Source organism: Heteronotia binoei, chromosome 18, assembly GCF_032191835.1.
Source record: "Heteronotia binoei isolate CCM8104 ecotype False Entrance Well chromosome 18, APGP_CSIRO_Hbin_v1, whole genome shotgun sequence".
Taxonomy (NCBI): Eukaryota; Metazoa; Chordata; class Lepidosauria; order Squamata; family Gekkonidae; genus Heteronotia; species Heteronotia binoei.
The window spans coordinates 39,596,651-39,616,246 of NC_083240.1; the positions used below are offsets into that span (position 1 = coordinate 39,596,651).

Consider the following 19,596-nt stretch of genomic DNA (forward strand, 5'->3'; position numbering starts at 1 on the left):
GCTTACAAGGCTCATTTTTTGGAGGATTGGCTATATCAGGGAGGTGTGGCTTAATATGCAAATAAGCTCCTGTTAGAATTCCGCCCATGCCTTTACTCTTCCTGTAAGGACCTCGAGATGACACATATGGCATTCCCTCCCCTAGTTTGGATTGGATTCTATGATCCTTGACCACAACAACTGCAGATCTTTCCCTTGTGCAACCTGCTCCCAGCAACTGACTTCTGGAACTGTAGGACCTGTATAGACTAATACCTCTGTGAGTTGTGGGGCTGTACTTAGAAGGGGGCAAAAATGATCTTTCCCTCTCTCTTTAGGGTTGCCAATCCCCAGGTTGGGGAGGGACGGTAGCTCAGTGGTAGAGCATCTGCTTGGGAAGCAGAAGGTCCCAGGTTCAATCCCCGGCATCTCCAAAAAAGGATCCAGGCAAATGGGTGTGAAAAACCTCAGCTTGAGACCTTCGAGAGCCGCTGCCAGTCTGAGAAGACAATACTGACTTTGATGGACCCAGGGTCTGATTCAGTAGACGGCAGCTTCATATGTTCATATTTTCAGCTGGGGGCAGATGATCTCCTGGTTTGGAGGCCCTCCCCTCGCTTCAGGGTCATCAGAAAGTGGTGGGGGAAAATGTCTGCTGAGCGCTCCATTATTCCCTATGAAGACCGATTCCCATAGGGTATAATGTAGAATTGATCTGTGGGTATCTGGGGCTCAGGTGGGGGGGCTATTTTTGAAGTAGAAGCACTGAATTTTCAGCATAGCATCCTGTGCCACTCTTCAAAAAAAACCCCGCAAGTTCCCAAAAAATTGGATCGGGAGGGGTCCAATTTCATAAGCCCCCGAAGAAGGTGCGCCCCTATCCTTCATTATTTCCAATGGAGGGAAGGCATTTAAAAGGTGTGCAGTCCCTTTCAATGTGATGGCCAGAACTTCCTTTGGAGTTCAGTTGTGCTTGCCACCACCTTGCTCCTGGCTCCACCCCCGAAGTCCCCAGATATTTCTTGAATTGGACTGGGCAACCCTATCTCTCTTCTATCAGTGCAGTTCTGCTGTTGAAAGGGAGAGATTCTCTGGCTCAAGGTCCCTTGGTGAGCTTCATGGCTCAGTGGAGATTAGCCTTCCACCTGGAATCCGCTTGCCTCCCTTCCCACCCCTCCCCTCCCCTGTCTTCCCTCCCAGGTGCCTGTGCATTCTTTCCCTGCCTACTCATGAGCCCTCCCTCCACCTGCGGTCAGTCACTGCTTCCCAGACCATCTGCCCTTCCCGGGCAGTGCTGGTAGCACTTGCAGCTGCATTGCAGGTAGAGCTTGTTGTGGGTCAGTCAGGGCCAGTACAGGAGTGTTCACAAACGAGGGAGCGGGGACTGGTTGTAGTGGGCCCCTCCAGAAACTCTGGGCCTCAGCAACTGCCCCACCTGAGTGAATGCTGGTGCCATTCTTTGTACTATACTGGTTCTCTCTAACAACTTTACTGCCCCTTCTTCCTGGAATTTCTTCACCACACATGGGGGCTTTTCTTTCTCTTGCTTATCTCCGCCTTTCCCAGAACCCTTTGCCCTCAGCTTTAAGTACACATATAACTCTAGTTATAGCTGTGAGGCCTTTTCCGCACCTCAGTGTTGCCTGTGTTTCCCTGGTGAGTTGAATCTCCAGTGGATGTTCCAACCCTCCAGCACCCCTTCCTCAAAAGGGCATTCATTTCTGGGAATTTTTTCTTGAATTCAAATGATCCAACCCTCTTTTGAAAAGGAAGTTGTGCAGCTGTGTCGTCATGTACTTCATCAGCAATGGGACTGTCTGTCTTTGCACGCAGACAGTAACATTATAACATCATAACATTATAACATCATAACAGTAACATTATAACATCATAACATTGTAAAAAAGACTGGGTATATCTTTGGAGTTTCCAGGGCAGTTAGTACAGGCTGTTAGTACTGTAAACTCCAGGAGGATTGGCTACAGCAGGGGTGTGTGGCCTAATATGCAAAGGAGCTCCTGCTACAAAAAAAAGCCCTCTTGTCATATATATTATGGGTTCCCATGGCTTTGCAGGGAGATTGTTTAAGCATGTACAGAGGCTCCACGAGAGAGGCACTGCATCCCTTTTCTCTGACCTCGAAGACCAGACACTTATCAGGACTGAGGGAGAAACAGTTCTAACTTTTGTTTTCAGTGGAAAGATACCTAGCAGCTGGGGGTTGTGGGGGTGGTGGCAGGTTATGGGAATATGTTTCAGATGCTTTTGCCGCTTCTTCTTATGCTCCTACAGGGCTTTTTTTGAGCAGGAACACAGTTCCGGCTGGCTTGGCATCAAGGGGTGTGGCCTAATATGAAAATGAGTCCCTGTTGGGCTTTTTCTACAAAAGAGCCCTATGCGAAACAATGGTGATGTCAGGGTGTGTGACTTAATATGTAAATGAGTTCCTGCTGGGCTTTTTCTACAAAGAAAGCCCTGTGCACCTAGAATTGCTTTCATGTATTAACGGCCATGCATAGCGTATAAGCACCTGACCCCGCCTTAGGTGGACAGTTCTAACAAGAATGTCTTTTGCTGTGAACATGTGCCTCCTTCAATAAACCCCTTAAGTGATTTGCATCAAAGAGGCCGAGTTGATGAAAACAGCACAGAAGCTGACATCCTGATGCACTTCGTCAGCAGCGGAACCTGTTCTTTTGCATGTGTAGTAATGTTACAACATCATAATATTAAAAAGGGAAAGAAAACACATTGGGAGCTATAGGGGAAGAGAAAGCAGGGGAGAATGAAGAAACGGCAAAAGTGTGTGAGGATCACGGTGGGTGAAAAAGTCTGAATCCAGTTCTCCCTCCTGGTTCTCAAGTCAGAAAGTGCATAGCTGTATTGGGAAGCGAGCGTTTTCCTCCCCTCTTCCTCCCCCGGATTCCTGAGCCTGCCCTGTGACATTAATGCATTTCATGTATTCCCCTTGGTACAATAACAGCTCGCTCTCAGGAAAAGCGACATAATCATTAGACAGACACGGGTGCTGCTGTGTAAACAGGAGTGGATAAATTGGTTTTGCCTGGAATAAATCAGGCAGAGACACCGCTGGCTCTGAATAGCAAAAAGGCCGTTTGGCCTGATAATGGCTGGAACTTCCCCTGCTAATCTGATCTTTTCTCTCTCTCTCCTTCTCAAGGGCCTGAAGCCCATGGACCATAATGGGCTGGCTGATCCCTACGTGAAATTGCACTTACTCCCAGGTGCCAGTAAGGTGAGTTCTTCTCACTTGCTTGTTTACACTGCTAAGCTAGAGCCAAGTTTTTCCTCCCCAGATCTTTCTCCTTATTGAAACATGACTGTTGCTACCAGTCTGGGCAAGGTGAAAATAGGCTGCTCCCAATAAGAAATAGGAAGAATTTCGCTCTGACCTGGATAGGTCAGGCAAGCCTGATCTCAGGAGCTAAGCAGGGCTGACTCTGGCAAGTACTGGGATGGGAGACCTTTGGGGTAGGGTTGCCAAGTCCAAGTCAAGAAACATCTGGGGACTTTGGGGGTGGAGCTAGGAGCCAGCTACCTGAAAACCCAGCTTCCACCGGGGACCGAACTTAGGTCGCGAGCAGAGCTTAGGACTGCAGTACTCTGCGTTTAACACTCGGGTTTAAATGGTATTGTTGGTTTCATTACCAGCTATTTTTCTATCAAATGACCACTGATTCTGGGTATGAGCTTTTGCATGTTCATCGTGCTTGGCTTCCGAGATCTGATGAGATTGGGCTAGCCTGGGCCATCCAGGTCAGGGGAAAAGATGAAGAGAGATGGCTTGCCTCTGGGCTTCCTTGGTGGTCTCCCATCCGAAGATTGTCCACGGCCAACTCTTGCATTTTAGGTCACACCCTCTGATGTAGCCAGTCCTCCAAGAGCTTACAGTAGGCCCTGTAAGAAGAGCCCTGTAAGCTCCTGCAGGATTGGCTACATCAGGGGTGTGTGGTCTAATATGCAAAGGAGCTCCTGCTACAAAAAAAAAAAAAGCCCTGATCTTTAGACTGCAGGTCAGGTCTTTTTTTGAGCAGGAAAGCACAGGAACGCAGTTCCGGCTTGGTGTCAGGGGGGTCTGGCCTAATATGCAAATAAGCTTCTGCTTTGCTTTTTCTGCATAAAAAGCTCTGACGCAGGTTGCTATTTTATGCAGGTTTCATGCCCTATTTTAAGAAGTGTTACAGCCCTTAAAAACACACACACACACAAGAACCAAAATTAATTGCTTTGTTTCTTTTTGACCTTGATTGCTAGTCTGTGGACAAGGCTGTCAGCCTCTCGTCTGGTGTCCTCCTAGTCCTCTTTGGCCTTCAACATGTGCTGCAAAAAAAACCCTGTTCTCTTGGCAGCGGAGGTTTAGTGTCTTTAAGACTCCTGATTGCAAGCAGTCCGAAGTCATAACAAGCCTTTTTTTTTGCAACAGGAACTCCTTTGCATATTAGGCCACACACCCCTGATGTAGCCAATCCTCCTGGAGCTTACAGTAGCCCCTGTACTAAGAGCCCTGGAAGCTCTTGGAGGATTGGCTACATCAGGGAAGTGTGGCCTAATATGCAAAGGAGATCTATTTCTGCATTCAGAAAAATCAGCTTTCTTATTGATCAGACAAAGATTGGTTTATATTGAATTCCAGGTTCTTGAAAGTCTTGCTAAAGGCAAATGTTCACCCTTGAGTTTGGGGTTTTTGCCTTCTGGCTATAGGGTTGAATATCTCACCTGCCTAAATGCCCCCTGGCAAAGCAGAGCATATTCGCTAGCTAGGTTCAATGTATATTAGGTTGTCAGTTAGTATATTAGTATATTAGGTTGTCAGTTTCTAAGACACGATTGAGGTTTCCTTCTGTGCTCAATTAACGCTGCTAACATGCTTTGTGGGGAGAACTTCCCCAAATTGTATTCTGGGATCTATTCATACCACATTCTCATCAAGTTCTAATTTGTGTTCTAGGGGTAGAAAAATGTTCCATGCATGCACACCTTGTGGTGCCATGTCCCCCCCGCCAGCCACCAGTGGGAGATGGGGAGGGTCAAGTTTGGGAACTCCTGGAGATTTGGGGATGGGACCTGGGGAGGATAGGGACCTCAGTGGGGCACAATGCCAGAGTCCAACCTCCAAAGCATCCCTTCCTCCAGGGCAAATGATCTCTGCAATCCGGAGATGAGTTGTAAATTCCATGGGATTCAGAAGAACATCAGAGAAACCAGGGGTGGAATTCTAGCAGGAGCTCCTTTGCATATTAGACCACACACCCCTGATGTAGCCAATCCTCCAAGAGCTTACAGGGCTCTTTTTTTGTAAGCTCTTGGAGGACTGGCTACATCAGGAGTGTGTAGTCTAATATGCAAAGGAGCTCCTGCTAGAATTCCACCCCTGAGAGAAGCCGTGTTGGATCAGGCCAGTGGCCCCTCCAGTCCAACACTCTGCATCACACAGTCCTCAACTTCTGAATTGTGTTTTGGAAAAATGATGTCAATGGATCAGATTTTCACAGTCTTTATGCTAATTCTGCAAGTTAAAAAAAATAAATTTGTTTTGCTTGGTGAATTCTAGTTTTATGAAGAATGAGTACTTATCTGCTCCCCCCCACACCTTTCTTTATCTGGTTGGAGTGAGGTATTGTGAAGTAAGTTCAGTCAGCTCCTATGTAAGCAGCAACAATTTATTCAAGAAGGAACAGTCACAAACAACACAGGCAACTCAACTCAATATATACACTGTGGCTGAGTTAAACACGCCCCCTTTAGTTGCGGCAATCCCTCTTATTGGTCTCTCCAAGATCCTTCATTTGCATTTCCTGGAAGAAATGCGTCCCAGTTGGTTGGTTCTAACAGAATGGAATGTAGGCACCAGGATCCTGGAGAGTATGGAAGTATGCTTCAAGCTCAAGCCTAGAGCCTAGAACTATAACACATAACTGTCAGACCCAGAGGCAAGGAACAGACAAGTAAAGTTCAAGATCTTTATTTCAGCATCATAGGCAGGTACAGGCATTGTCGGAACTGGCTCTCCTGCCAGTTCCCCACTCTTATAATCCCTTGCCTTGACCGTTACAATTCAAACCAAGCTGTAGCAGGGATTTTGTGCGGGTTCCCTCCTACTCTATCATCACCCCAGGTGTCTGTTATCTACCCCCGCGGCCACATCTCCACCAGCTCCCTTGACCTTGGTTGCATGGTAACATTCGAGTTCCCAGACATGCCACCCTCCCTCTAGATAAGCAGCGGGGATGCTTCAAAGCAATCAGCCAGCATAGCGAGCACAAGCGTAGCATTGTATAACTGTTAGCCATTTGGATACATATGGCAAGAGGAACAAAATGGAGTGACTCTTGACATTCTGCCCCCTCTAAGATCCCCTTCCCCCAGGTTTGTCTGGATGTTTGTTGTAAAAGTCCTTGATCAAAGCTTTGCAATTTGTATCCGTGGCTTTGACCCATTCTGCTTGACTCAGTGGAAAATGAGTCCATTTGATAAGGTAAAAGAGTTCACCATGTTTGAACTTGGCGTCAAGGATTTCCTGCACCTCATGATGAATCTGACCATGAACCAGGGTCGGGGGTGGCAGTTCCGTCTGGGGGTGCCATGACGAGGGCCCAGGGTTCTTCTTCAGATAGCTGGCATGGAAACAGGGGTGCACATGTTTAAGATTTTTTGGCAGTTCTAGTTCTACAATTACTTTATTTATAATCCGTTTAATCAGGAAAGATCCCAAGTACTTCAGTCCCAGCTTTTTACAATTTTGGGCATTGGGTAAGTGTTTAGTTGAAATGTATACTTTATCCTCCACTGCCAAGTCCCATAGCTCAGAGTGTTTCTTGTCATATTGGGCTTTATAGGCCTCTTGCGCCCTCTGGAGCTGTTGCCTGATCACTGTCCATCCCCTCACTATTCCTTTGTAACATTCCGCAAAGTCTATTGGAGCTGGGGGGGGGGGGTGAGCTCGGGGAAGGGTTTGCCAGGCTGAGGGCCACTAGGGAGCAGGCCTTCTCGGTGATAGCCCCTCGCTGGTGGAACGACCTTCCGGAGATGGTGCGAGCCCTGCGGGACTTGAACCAATTCCGCAGGGCTTGCAAAACATGTCTCTTTCAGCTGGCCTTTGAGATGGAACCCGACTAATTTGATGAATGGACAACTAGTCATCTTGTGGATATCACGACTACAGCATTTAGCACCTATTTTATTATATATTTAACTTTTAAATAATTTTACTGTAACTGATATTTAAAATTGTTTATGTTGTTTTATGATTCATGGGATTCCCATGTCTGTCAGCCGCCCTGAGCCCGCCTCGGCGGGGAGGGCGGGATATAAAAATAAAATATTATTATTATTATTATTATTATTATTATTATTATTATTATTATTATTATTATTATTATTATTATTATTATTATTCATAGCCATGCACTGCTTGAAACGGGCTTATTTTGGTGGCACTATGCACACTGTTATTGTAAGCATATTCCGCAAAAGGCAACAGGGTCACCCAATTGTCCTGCTAAAAGGATGTGTAACAATGTAAAAATTGCTCCAGCACCACGTTGGTACGTTCTGTCTGTCCGTCTGTTTGAGGGTAGTAGGCGGAGCTGATCCCTTGCTCCATCCCAGCCAATTCACACAGATGTGACCAAAATTTGGTGACAAATTGTGGTCCGCTGTCAGAAATCATCTTGCTGGGAAAGGCGTGTAGCCGAAAGATGTGCTGGATAAACATTTGGGCTAACTGCTTGGCCATGGGTAGTTTTTTACAGGGTATAAAATGAGCTTGTTTGGAAAAGGTGTCCACCACCACCCAGATTACTGTTTTCCCCAAAGATAGGGGAAGGTCAGTTATAAAGTCCATTGATATACATTCCCAGGGGCGCGAGGCAGGAGGGAGGGGTTGTAAGTGCCCGGGGGGAAGGCCCCCTCTCTTCTTTGCCATGATGCAAGTGGGGCACCCTGTCGTATATTCCCCCACATCTTTTCTAAGCCCCGGCCACCACAATTGCCTTTGGACTAAGTGTACTGTTTTGACAAACCCGAAGTGCCCCCCCCAGCTTGGAGTCGTGCGACCTCTGAATCACTTGCTTGTGTGAGGCGGGGGCACGTAGAGCTTCTTCCCCTTCCGCCAAAGCCTATCTTCGGATTTTTCTAATTGGAGTCCCCCCCCCCCCCCGGGTGGGTTATCCAAAGCAGCTTGTTTCAGTTCCATTAGAAATCCTTCAGGGGCTCGGCCCCCTTCCGGCTCTGCGCACGCGTAGTTACTAAGGCGCTTGGTTGGGAGGGCGTGAATAGCGAATCCATAACTTCCTCCCTCTTGCTGTTGTGTTGAGGAAGGTGGGACAGCACATCGGCTAGGAAGTTCAGTTTCCCCGGGATGTGGCCCAGCTTAAAATTAAATCGCCAGAACAAGTCCACCCATCTCACTTGTTTGTTGTTGAGGTTGCGAGTGGCAATAAGGGTGGTAAGGTTTTTGTGGTCTGTCCACAGTTCAAAAGGTTCCTTCGCCCCCTCTAGGTAGTGCCTCCATTTTTCTAGGGTGAGTTTAATGGCAGAGGCTTCTTTGTCCCAAACAGACCAATTGCATTCAGCTGGGCTAAATTTCTGGGATGAGTACGCGCAGGGGTGCAGTTGGCTGTCCGGCACTTCCTGGAGCAATATGGCTGCGCGAGCGATGTTGCTTGCGTCACATTGAACCACGAACCTTTTGTTTTCATCAGGGTGTATTAGGCAGGGCTCGGATGTAAACCGGGCCTTCAGTTCATCAAATGGTTTTTGACAATCCTCTGTCCACTGGAGGCCAGAACTACCTTTTAAGGCTTGCGGTCCCTTCCCTTTCATTTTTAACAGTTCAGTAAGGGGTAGGGTGACCTCAGCAAAGTTATTGATGAACCCCAGGAAGCTCTGGAGCTGCTTGTGGGTGCGGAGAGGTTGCCAATCGATCACTGCTTGCACCTTGTTCAGGTCCATCCCCAAACCCCCTGTGGATATGTTCCGTTTTGTGAAATACGCACTTGGACAGTTCGGCAAACAGTTTGTGCTCATATAAGGTCTGGAGTACTTCCCTCATCAATTAAACGTGAGAGGGGAGGTCCTGGGAGTATATTAACACATCATCCAGGTAGCAAACCACACCCTTATAAAGGTACTTGTGCAACACGTCATTGATCAAGTTCATGAACACCCCCGGGGCCCCTTTTAGCCCAAATGGCATGACCAAGTATTCATATTGTCTGAGTGGGGTGTTAAATACGGTTTTCCACTCGTCCCCCTCTTTGATGCGCACCCAGAAGTACACGTCCCAGAGATCGAGCTTGGTAAAGACTTTCTCTTGTGACACCTCCCCCAAGAGGTCCCGAATGAGCGGGAGAGGGTATGCGTTACTCATAGAAATCGCATTCAACCTGTGAAAATCAGTACATAGTTGTAAACTGCCATCATAGGCAGATACAGGCATTGTCAGAACTGGCTCTCCACTCTTATAATCCCTTGCCTTGACCGTTACAATTCAAGCCAAGTGTGCCAAGCTGTAGCGGGGATTTTGCGCAGGTTCCCTCCTACTCTATCATCACCCCAGGTGTCTGTTATCTACCTCCTCGGCCACATCTCCACCAGCTCCCTTGACCTTGGTTGCATGGTAACATGCGAGTTCCCAGACATGCCACCCTCCCTCTAGATAAGCAGCGGGGATGCTTCAAAGCAATCAGCCAGCATAGCAAGCACAAGCGTAGCATTGTATAACTCTTAGCCATTTGGATACATATGGCAAGAGGAACAAAATGGAGTGACTCTTGACAATAACAAGAGGCTTTTCATTTCACCAGTGGGTGCTGACCAATTTGTTTGTTTCTTTCTCGCATTTGTTTGCTTCAAAGCCAGTTGATTCAATTTATATGCTACATGCTGCTGCAAAAATGACATTAAAAATTGACATCGGCTGAACAGGAAATTCAGAGCGAGGTAATAGAATATGGTGTAAAAATAGGAGTCTCAGTGATTTGATCTGAAATGTTGGTTTCCGAGTTTTTAGTAACTCACATTCAGGTCTGGCCAGAAACCTCCAGCCCCGCTTTTCCTGCTACCCCTTAGTGGAGCAAAGGTAGCAAAAGGTGTGTGTGTGTGGGGAGGTGAGCAACATTGTGCAAATACCACAACACCATGTCTGACATGAACCTGGAAGTAACGGCAGTAGGGTTGTCACTTGTCAGCTCCCACGTCTGTCTGGGCAGGGGTTCTTCCACTTTTGGGGACTCCTCCCCACCACTGTCCAACTGACCAGTAGTGGGAAACTTTGCCTGCAAATGCCCCCAAATGTGGGACAATGATGTCACTCAGAAGTGACGTCATTGCACTACCAATGTTGTGCTGTAATGCTCTAGTTTCTGGGCAAAATGTTATGGTAAATTTGTGGTCAAACCATAGAGTCTTGCCCAACAAACTAGAATGTTAATGGCATCATGATGTCACTTCCACATGACATCATCATTTTGCGCATGCAGCAGAACTACCAAAGTTCCTCCCACCGGTACGGAGGTGGGGCCCAGCAATCCTAGCCATCAGCACAATGTTCTAGAACAGGGGTGTCAAACACCCGGCCCATGGGGTGGATCCAGGCCACCCAAGGCTTTGGTCAGGCCTGCAGGGCTCTTTTCTCCCCCTTTATCCCCCTCCTGTCCTTACCCTATGAAGCTCCCAGGCTGTTACAGCTCGCAGGCTCTTTGAAGCTTCCTGGTTGAGACTCTTTCAGTTTCAGCCTGGGAGCTTCAAAGGCTCTTTGAAGAACCCTTTGAAGCTTGCAGACTGAGTCCCAGGTTCTTCCTGCCTTTCTTTGCTGGCTGCTGCAAGGAAAACATGGGGTGGATTTTAAGATCCATTCCACATTTTCCTTGCAGCTTTGTCTAAACTCTGCAATGGTTTCAAATGGAGTGGAGATGGTTACATTTTCAGCTTTCCTATAGCTAGCTGAAACTCATGCTTCCTGGAGTTGTGTCCTTGCAAACAAGGGTTGATGCTTTCAGCCAACTTATCTCTCCTGAATGGACCTAACCTAGTGAGTACTCTAATGTGGGAACCCACCGCCAAAGGGGGATATTATGCTGGAAAGGGTTTGCCAATCTGAGTAGACTGGTGGGGAGAAGTTTACAATGCCATTTCATTGTTTCCACAGTCAGAGCCTTGTGTTTTTTCTTGATGTTTTATTTTAAAAACTTAATTGCCAAATTCCACTAGTCCCCCACCTTTCCAACTTAAACGATTGGAAGAGTTTTAAGCATGTTTGTATTTTAAGTTTTAAAAAAATATCTTTAACTGGGTTGTCTGTGTCCATGATAAAGTTTATATTTCCACTACCAGGGGGTGTGGCTTAATATGCAAATGAGTTCCTGCCGGACTTTTTATACAAAAAAGCCCTGTGTTAAACGATGGTGATGTCAGGAGGTGTGGCCTAATAGGCAAATGAGTTCCTGCTGGGCTTTGCCTACGAAAAAAGCCCTGTGTGAAACAATGGCAATGTAAGGGGGGGGGTCTAATTTGCAAATGATTTGCTTCTGGGCTTTTTCTACCCCCCAAAAAAGCCCTGTGTATAACATAGTGTAAACAGGCAACAATACAGACTACAATTAGATAACAGACCTTAAAATATTTCTTTTTAATTGTAGCCATACACTTTGGTCAGCTGCTGAATAAGAGGAAGATTAGTATAGCGTAATAACAAAACAGGATACCATTTGGTACGTGATATAAAGTCAATTACAGTTATAGCATTTAAAGATTCCATTGAAACAAAGCTAAGAAAAAACTAGTAATTGGAATAGCTGTTTCTGAAGCATTTTCTTTGAGCACAAAATCAAAAAAAAAAAATGGAACCAGTGCTCAATAAAAATCGATTGGTAAAAAAGAGGATTTTCTATAGTCTGGAGTTGGTCTGAAATCTTATCCGTAGTAAAGTAGTCCCATCATTCCCTGTGCTACCGTGCAATTGAAGGTACATCTTTATTTTTCCATTCAGAAGCTACCTTAAACTCGATAGTATCACCACAGTAAAATCATAGAGTTTGGGCTGCATCCTAAAGTGTTGTGCCAATGTGCTGATGGCGCTGCCAGGTTCAAACCAGAGTGGGAATGACTTGGTGTTGGTGCAATGCCATCCATCATGCCCCTCCCATATCTTCCAAGGGCTGCCCGTGCTTGTCTGTCAACCCTATCTGCATCTCTAGTGAGGGCGAGGGACAAAGGCATTTACAACATACTGAATTCCTGCTCACAGTCCCGGGAAAGCTGCCTGTCCATGGCTTTCCAGCGTATGAGGGCAACCATGAGATCTAGAAACTTGCTTTTTAAAACAAAAAAACCCTGAAATGCTCAGGAACCTGAAAATTCTTAATGCAGCTTCCAAAGTTCTCCTTCTACAGATTTTGCACCCTGCATTTTGGTACATATAACCAGGTCTTGAATTAGGAAACTCCATTATGCAGTTTTATATTTCCAATTTTTCTACAGTGTGTGTGTGTGTGTGCGCGCGCGCGCACTGTTCACCACACTACATGCACTTTCCCCTTCCGTTATAGTACTGATACCAGAGCGTGGCCCACCTAAATGCAGCTGTATGTACCATTATAACAAGAAGCTTTTTTGGGAGGGGGGGGGGAGGTGATGTTTTACCAAAATACATGATACACACTGGTGAAACACTGCTTATTCGTGATAAATAACAGGTTACCCTTGGGTAATTGAAAGATTATCCGAAGATGAATTTGATTTAAGAAGTTGAACTATAAAGTTCTAACAAGGGGAAAAACCCACCTCTCGATCAAACCCCAGCTTCAAGGTACGGCTACGTACTTGAGCCAGACTATTAATGGGCCTTTCCCTACAAGAGCGCTGAAAGCGCTGCACTGGTTGCCCATCGCATACCAGGTTCTTTTCAAGGTGCTGCTGGTCCTTCCCTTTAAAGCCCTGTATAGCCAGGGACCTGCATACCTTCAGGACCACCTTTCCCCACATGTTCCCCGGAGAGCACTTCAGTCAGGGTCACAAAACCTGCTCTCAATCCCCAGCTTCAGAGAGGCAAGGCTCATGACGACCAGAGCCAGGGCCTTTTCTGTTGTAGCTCCGAGCTGGTGGAATGAGCTCCATGAGGAGGTTACGGCCCTGCGAGCGCTCGCACAGTTCCGCAGGGCTTGTAAGACGGCGCTCTTCAACCAGGCATTTGTTAATTAAGATCACAGGCTACAAAGGCTCCAAAACATCTGGACCACCTCTAGCATGAACCTAAGATCTGTTTTTATGTAGAACATCCAGATGGAACAGCAGAATAGTAAAACTTGATATAAAACAGAATAGGCAGCTATCATAAGAACATAAGAGAAGCCATGTTGGATCAGGCCAATGGCCCATCCAGTCCAACACTCTGGGTCACACAGTGGCCAATATATGTGTTCGTGTGTATAGAAGAAGAAGATGATATTGGATTTATATCCCGCCCTCCACTCCGAAGAGTCTCAGAGCGGCTCACAATCTCCTTTACCTTCCTCCCCCACAACAGACACCCTGTGAGGTGGGTGGGGCTGAGAGGACTCTCACAGCAGCTGCCCTTTTAAGGACAACCTCTGCCAGAGCTATGGCTGACCCAAGGCCATTCCAGCAGGTGCAAGTGGAGGAGTGGGGAATCAAACCCGGTTCTCCCAGATAAGAGTCTGCACACTTAACCACTACACCAAACTGGCTCTACCACTTAACCACTACACACACACATATACATACATACACACACACATATATATATATACTGTGGCTAATAGCCACTGATGAACCTCTGCTCCATATTTTTATCCAATCCCCTCTTAAAGCTGGCTATAAGAACATATCCATCTTATCAAACAGACTACCATCTAAAGATCAATAAAGCACTTGAAATGTTTTGATGTTTTTATGATTTTACGTCTTAATGTGTTTTTATATTTCATGTATATACGTGAACATGTAAGCCGCCCTGAGTCTGCTGTGGCGGGGAGGGTGGGATAAAAATTGAACAAACAAATAAAGAAATACAATTTAGCAACTCACGTTTAGAATGGTAAAAGTTCTGCCTCCCGTTCATTTTTTAGCCCCTGAACGTAGATTAAGAGGAGCCGTCATGCTCACAGGGGTGTGTGTCTGAGAAAGAGACAGAACGAGAGATTCAAGTTGAGCCTCTCCATTTTTTAGGAATGTCATGAATTTTCAGGTCACATTGCAAAGCCCCTCCCCCGCTAATTGATAAATGATTGTGGAATTGCTTTTCCTAAGTGCGGCTTCAAGGTCGGGAGGGAGGTACCGGCAGAAAATGAAATCTATAAATAACCTTCCTTTAGAGCCGGGTGGGAGCGGAGAGCAAGGCTCCCAGCACACAAGGTAGACTTGCACGATCCTGTCCTGTGTCAAAGCACGCAGGTTTTTCTATGCAAGACCTGCCCTTCCCCCCCACCCTCCCACAAAGAATGGGACTATTTTAGTACCGTGGATTGCGATGCAGACCTCCAGAGAGCCACCTGTGGCTACCTTCCAGCAATGTGGTATGCATACGGGCGTTTATGCGCTGGCAAGGTGGGATGAGGATGAGACGGTTCAGAAGAACCCACAGAGGAGGAAAATAGCTCTTGGCAATGCTGAAGACATCCTTTTGCTGCCAGCATCCTTCTGCTATAAAACGGGAGTCAGAGTTGAGTTGGCTTTCAAAAACGAAAAAAAAGGGAAAACACCAGAAGCAAACTGCCAAGTTTCACGGAGCAGGCTGCGACGCAGAGGATCTGGAATAGTTCCTGCCCTTCTGGCAAACCAGTTCAGGGTATGAGATGCTTTTGGATTTCCAAAGAAGGATTGTGTTGTGAATATACATATTAAGCAGTAGGCTTCCCCCCTCCCCCACCTCAAGCTTTGTTCCGCCTACTCTGCAAACTGGTAGAACAGCACACTTTACACCAGGGGTGTTGAATTCATTTGATATAACGCCAAATCTGACATAAATGAGACCTTGTTAGGCCAGACCATGTCAGGTCGGGCGGGCCATGTGTGTACTTATTTAAGATTAGGTTGCTGATTAGGGTACTTAAAACATTAGCACTCATTGGTTTTAAAGGTGCTTTCTTTGTATTTCTCCCATGGGATCCAGGAACTGGGTAAAGGAAGCTCTGGCACTTTCCTTCCTTCCCTAGAGGACTGGGGGGGAGCCTCAGCCAACAGAAGGAAGAGAGGCTTGGCTCAGTAGCTCTGCTGTGCAATGAGCCTGTGATGCAGAAGGAAGCAAGAGAGGGGGAGAAGGAAGCAGACCAGAGCCAGTTGCTCAGGGGCCTGATAGGAGCCCTCCAGGGGCCTGATTCGGTCCCCGGGCCGCATGTTTGAAACCCCTGCATTAGACATTCCACAAGCTGTGAGTAATAACACACCCTGGGACTTTTTCTAACCTAAAGGAGGGAATAGATGTATGAAAGGAGTGAAAAACAGCAGAGAACAGGAAAGAGACTCGAGAATGATAGAAAAGGAAGGTGGAAATGGCAGAACAGGAAAGAGAGAAATCTTGGGGTGGCAGGTGTGCAAAATAGCTCCCAACCTGTGTAAGTTCTGTCTTCTTGCATCTGGATGTGCTCATTTGCTCATCCAAAGAGGCTCTTGCCTTTTCTCCCCATCTTCACAGTTGAAGCTGATAGCTACTGGAGAGTGGGACTTTTTGGTGGTGGCACCCAAATGTTAGAACTCTCTTCCTAAAGCCGTTCCACCTTGCGCCATCTTTCCTGCTATTCAGGCTCTCCAGGCAAAGTTCTCTTGTATTCTTCAGCAGTATTTCAAAACCTTTTTTAATTTGCTTCCATGCACTTCGCAGAGCATGGGTCCCTGCCCCAAAGAGCTTACATTTGAAAGCCTTCACTGACTTTTCCAGCTGCTTTCACACTGTGGTGGTGAAAAGATCAGTGTTGGAATTCTAGCAGGAGCTCCTTTGCACATTAGGCCACACATCCCTGATGTAGCTAATCCTCCAAGAGCTGACAAGGCTCTTTTTTGTAAGCTCTTGGAGGATTGGCTACATCAAGGGGTGTGGCCTGATATGCAAAGGAGCTCCTGCTAGAATTCCACCCCTGGATAAGATGTTGGAGTAAGTCTTCATACAGCTGTTTTTTTTTTTTACTTACTTTTGGTTTTACATTTTTCTTTTGTCAGGCTGCCAGCAGGGCTGTGTGCCAAAAAGTGAAGCATGATATTTACTAAATAAGACAAAATATATTTACATTTAGCTGTATCTTCTGTGAATGTTATTTCTGTTTCTCTCACACAGCCCCAAAACGAAGCAATTTGGTCATTTTTCTTTCTGAAAAGCTCTTCTGTTCTGATACTAACCCCAGAGCATTTTCGTAGCAGGAACTCCTTTGCATATTAGGCCACACACACCCTGATGTAGCTAATCCTCCAAGAGTTCACAGGGCTCTTATTCCAGGGCCTACTGGAAGCTCCTGGAGGATTGGTGTTATGTATGGGACTAAGTGCTTTGCATATGGGTGTTAGTTGCTGCCTGGCTCATTGGAGCTTTTAGGATTGAGCTTGGGGACATAGATAACAATGGGGGAAAGGAAAGGACCCCTGTGCAAGCACCAGTCGTTTCCGACTCTGGGGTGACGTTGCTTTCACAACGTTTTCACAGCAGACTTTTTACGGGGTGGTTTGCCATTGCCTTCCCCAGTCTACACTTCCCGCCCCCCCCCCAGCAAGCTGGGTGCTCATTTTACCGACCTCGGAAGGATGGAAGACTGAGTCAACCTCGAGCCAGCTACCTGAAAACCCAGCTTCCACCAGGGATCGAACTCAGGTCGTGAGCAGAGCTTAGTACTGCAGCTTTAACACTCTGCACCATGGGGGTCAGGATCCAAATCTCTGTTTCCCCAGACCTATAGCTGGCCCTCTGCTGGTTCAAATTATCCAATTATGTTTAAGCACAGGAACTCTGAATGTATATCAAGGGTGGCCAAACTTGCTTAACATGGTCAGATGGTGGAGGGAGGGAAGGGAGGAAGGGAGGAAGGAAGGAAGGAAGGAAGGAAGGAAGGAAGGAAGGAAGGAAGGAAGGAAGGAAGGAAGGAAGGAAGGAAGGAAGGAAGGAAGGAAGGAAGGAAGGAAGGAAATGCCTTCTCCAAAACAGCCAACATAGTTTTTGGGGTTTTCAAGAGCCACACAACATGTGTGGAAGAGCCACATGTGGCTCCCGAGCCACAGTTTGGCCACCCCTGGTGTATGTAGTTGGCTCCGTAGGCCCAGTTCTTTAGTCTTAGTTTTCCAGTTCCCATGCTGTAATCACAATAAAGAGCTGTGATCAACTGGACCTGTGCCTCCTCGTGTATCGAACCCAATACTTAACAATTGGCTACATCAGGGGTGTGTGGCCTAATATGCAAAGGAGCTCCCGCTACAAAAAAAGCACTGACTAACCCCATCAAGTTGATTCCTTTACTTTTATTTTGAGGCGACAAAAGAGCTCGGTTGAAGCAACCAGACCTAGAATATAGGCCACAGGGTGAAGGCCAAATTCCACAACTTGACTGTTTTCAGGGGTGCAATTCTAGCAGGAGCTCCTTTGCATATTCGACCACACACCCCTGATGTAGCCAATCCTCCAAGAGCTTACAGAAAAGAGCCTTGTAAGCTCTTGGAGGATTGGCTACATCATGGGGTGTGGCCTAATATGTACAGGAGCTCCTGCTAGAATTCCACCCATGTTTCAATTTTGCTTCTTCTTCATGTGAAAGGAGCCTGGGACTCTGCTTGGCCTTTGCTCTTTCCTCATGCTGATTTTTTTTCTGGTACAACCTTTTTTCTGGTACAACCCATCCCTTCCAACCTTATGTTTCTATCAGTTGCTTATTAATGGCCTACAAGTGGAGTAAAAATGGTGCAAAATGGTGGTACTACATCAAAACGGAGAATCAATGAAGATCAGATGGACCGAAACCAACAACATCATCTGAAACTTGAGCTGAGACAAAAATAGCGCTATTGGGATTTCTTTCTCCCTTGGCCTTGAAGCCGTTTATATTAATCAGCCGCTTGGTTTTTGGGCTGCACGGTCCATGTTCTTAGAGGTCCCCTTTCCTGCTGAGCAGTCGGAAACACTCTCCTGTAGGGTTGCCAATCTCCAGTTGGGGGCAGGGGATCCCCCAGTTTAGAGGCCTTCCCCCTGCTTCAGGGTCATCAGAAAGCAGGGGGGGGAATGTTTACTGGGCACTCCATTATACCCTATGGAGACAGATTCCCATATGGTACAATGGAGAATTGATCTGCAAGTATCTGAAGCTCTGCGGGGGGGGGCTGTATTTTGAGATAGAGACACCAAATTTACAACTTAGCATCCAGTGCCTCTCCCCAAAATACACTCCAAGTTTCACAAAGATTGGACCAGGGACTCCAACTCTATGAGCCCCAAAAGAAGGTGCCCCTATCCTTCATTATTTCCAAAGGAAGGCATTTAAAAGGTGTGCAGTCCCTTTCAATGTGATGGCCAGAACTCCCCTTTGGAATTCAACTATGCTTGTCACAACCTTGCTCCTGGCTCCGCCCCCAAAGTCTCCTGACTCCGCCCCCAATGTCTCTTGGTTCCGCCCCAAAGTCTTCTGGCTCCTCCCCCAAAGTCCCAAGATATTTCTTGAATTGGATATGGCAACCGTTTTCTCCTGTGACCTGCCAAGGAGTCTCTCTCCTGTTTCGCTTCCATTTCACGACCAGGGCAGAAGTACCCAGTCTCAAACTCCAAGGTTCTTTTTACAGAGAGGGAGAGCTTTTTGAAGCCTGGAGTTCAGGGGTAGAACAAAGTCTGAAGAAACTGGCAGTGGGATTTTTCAGTTCAGGTTCCCGATAAGTGAGAGAGCCGCTGTGGGCTGCTGTATAAAGAAGAGATTGGCAGGCCTGGGGTGGGGGAGGGGAATGTAGGCTCAGTTCCAAGGAGTGCTCTGTAGCGTGCAGTACAGAAACAAGAAATGTATTACCAAACAAATCCCCGTTGTAACCACAAGCAGGGTGTATGGGACGGTGGGGTGCGCGTGCTGCAAAGAGACGCATTGCATCTAGCAACAGTTTTGAATTTCTCATCCCTGCTGTTTCGACCCGGAATAAAAAAAAAACCTGTTTTGATTTCGCTTCTCCCCGGAGTGGATGAAACCCAAAAATCTTATTTTCTCACCATTTCCTGCCTCTTGCATGGGATTGCCACGGAGGGAAAAGGTTTTTGCCAGCAGAGCAGAGTTGCCCCACCTTCCCCGCCTCACTGCAGCCCAAAAAATGTTCCCGGAAAAGGCAGTCCTGGCGAGGGACACTCTCCTGGCATGGAGCCCGAGGTCTTGAAGGGGAGTCGGTAGTCACAAGACGTGAATGTCAGATGTTTGAGCGCCACAAGGAAGGAAGGCAGGCAGGCAGGCAAATAATATATGGGGGAGAGAGGTGGAAAGAAAGCAACTTTAACTTAAATGCATTCTCCAGGCTGCTAGCTGGCTTGGCTTGGAGAATTGAATTTAAGAGACAAGTACCTTTTCCAAACCAGCCAATTGGGCAGTGAGGGCTTCAAGAGTGTGAAAGAGCCACCGCTGTGGTAAACAGATGCAC

General features: G+C 46.9%; 1 protein-coding gene across 1 annotated transcript in view; it reads left to right on the top strand.

Moving 5' to 3' along the window:
- The window catches only part of DOC2B (double C2 domain beta), a 224,759-nt gene that overhangs the window by 103,715 nt on the left and 101,448 nt on the right, over positions 1–19,596 (top strand). The window contains exon 3 of the mRNA XM_060258979.1: positions 3,161–3,235. Within this exon, the coding sequence (XP_060114962.1) occupies positions 3,161–3,235 (75 nt within the window). The remainder of the gene's footprint in view (positions 1–3,160; positions 3,236–19,596) is intronic.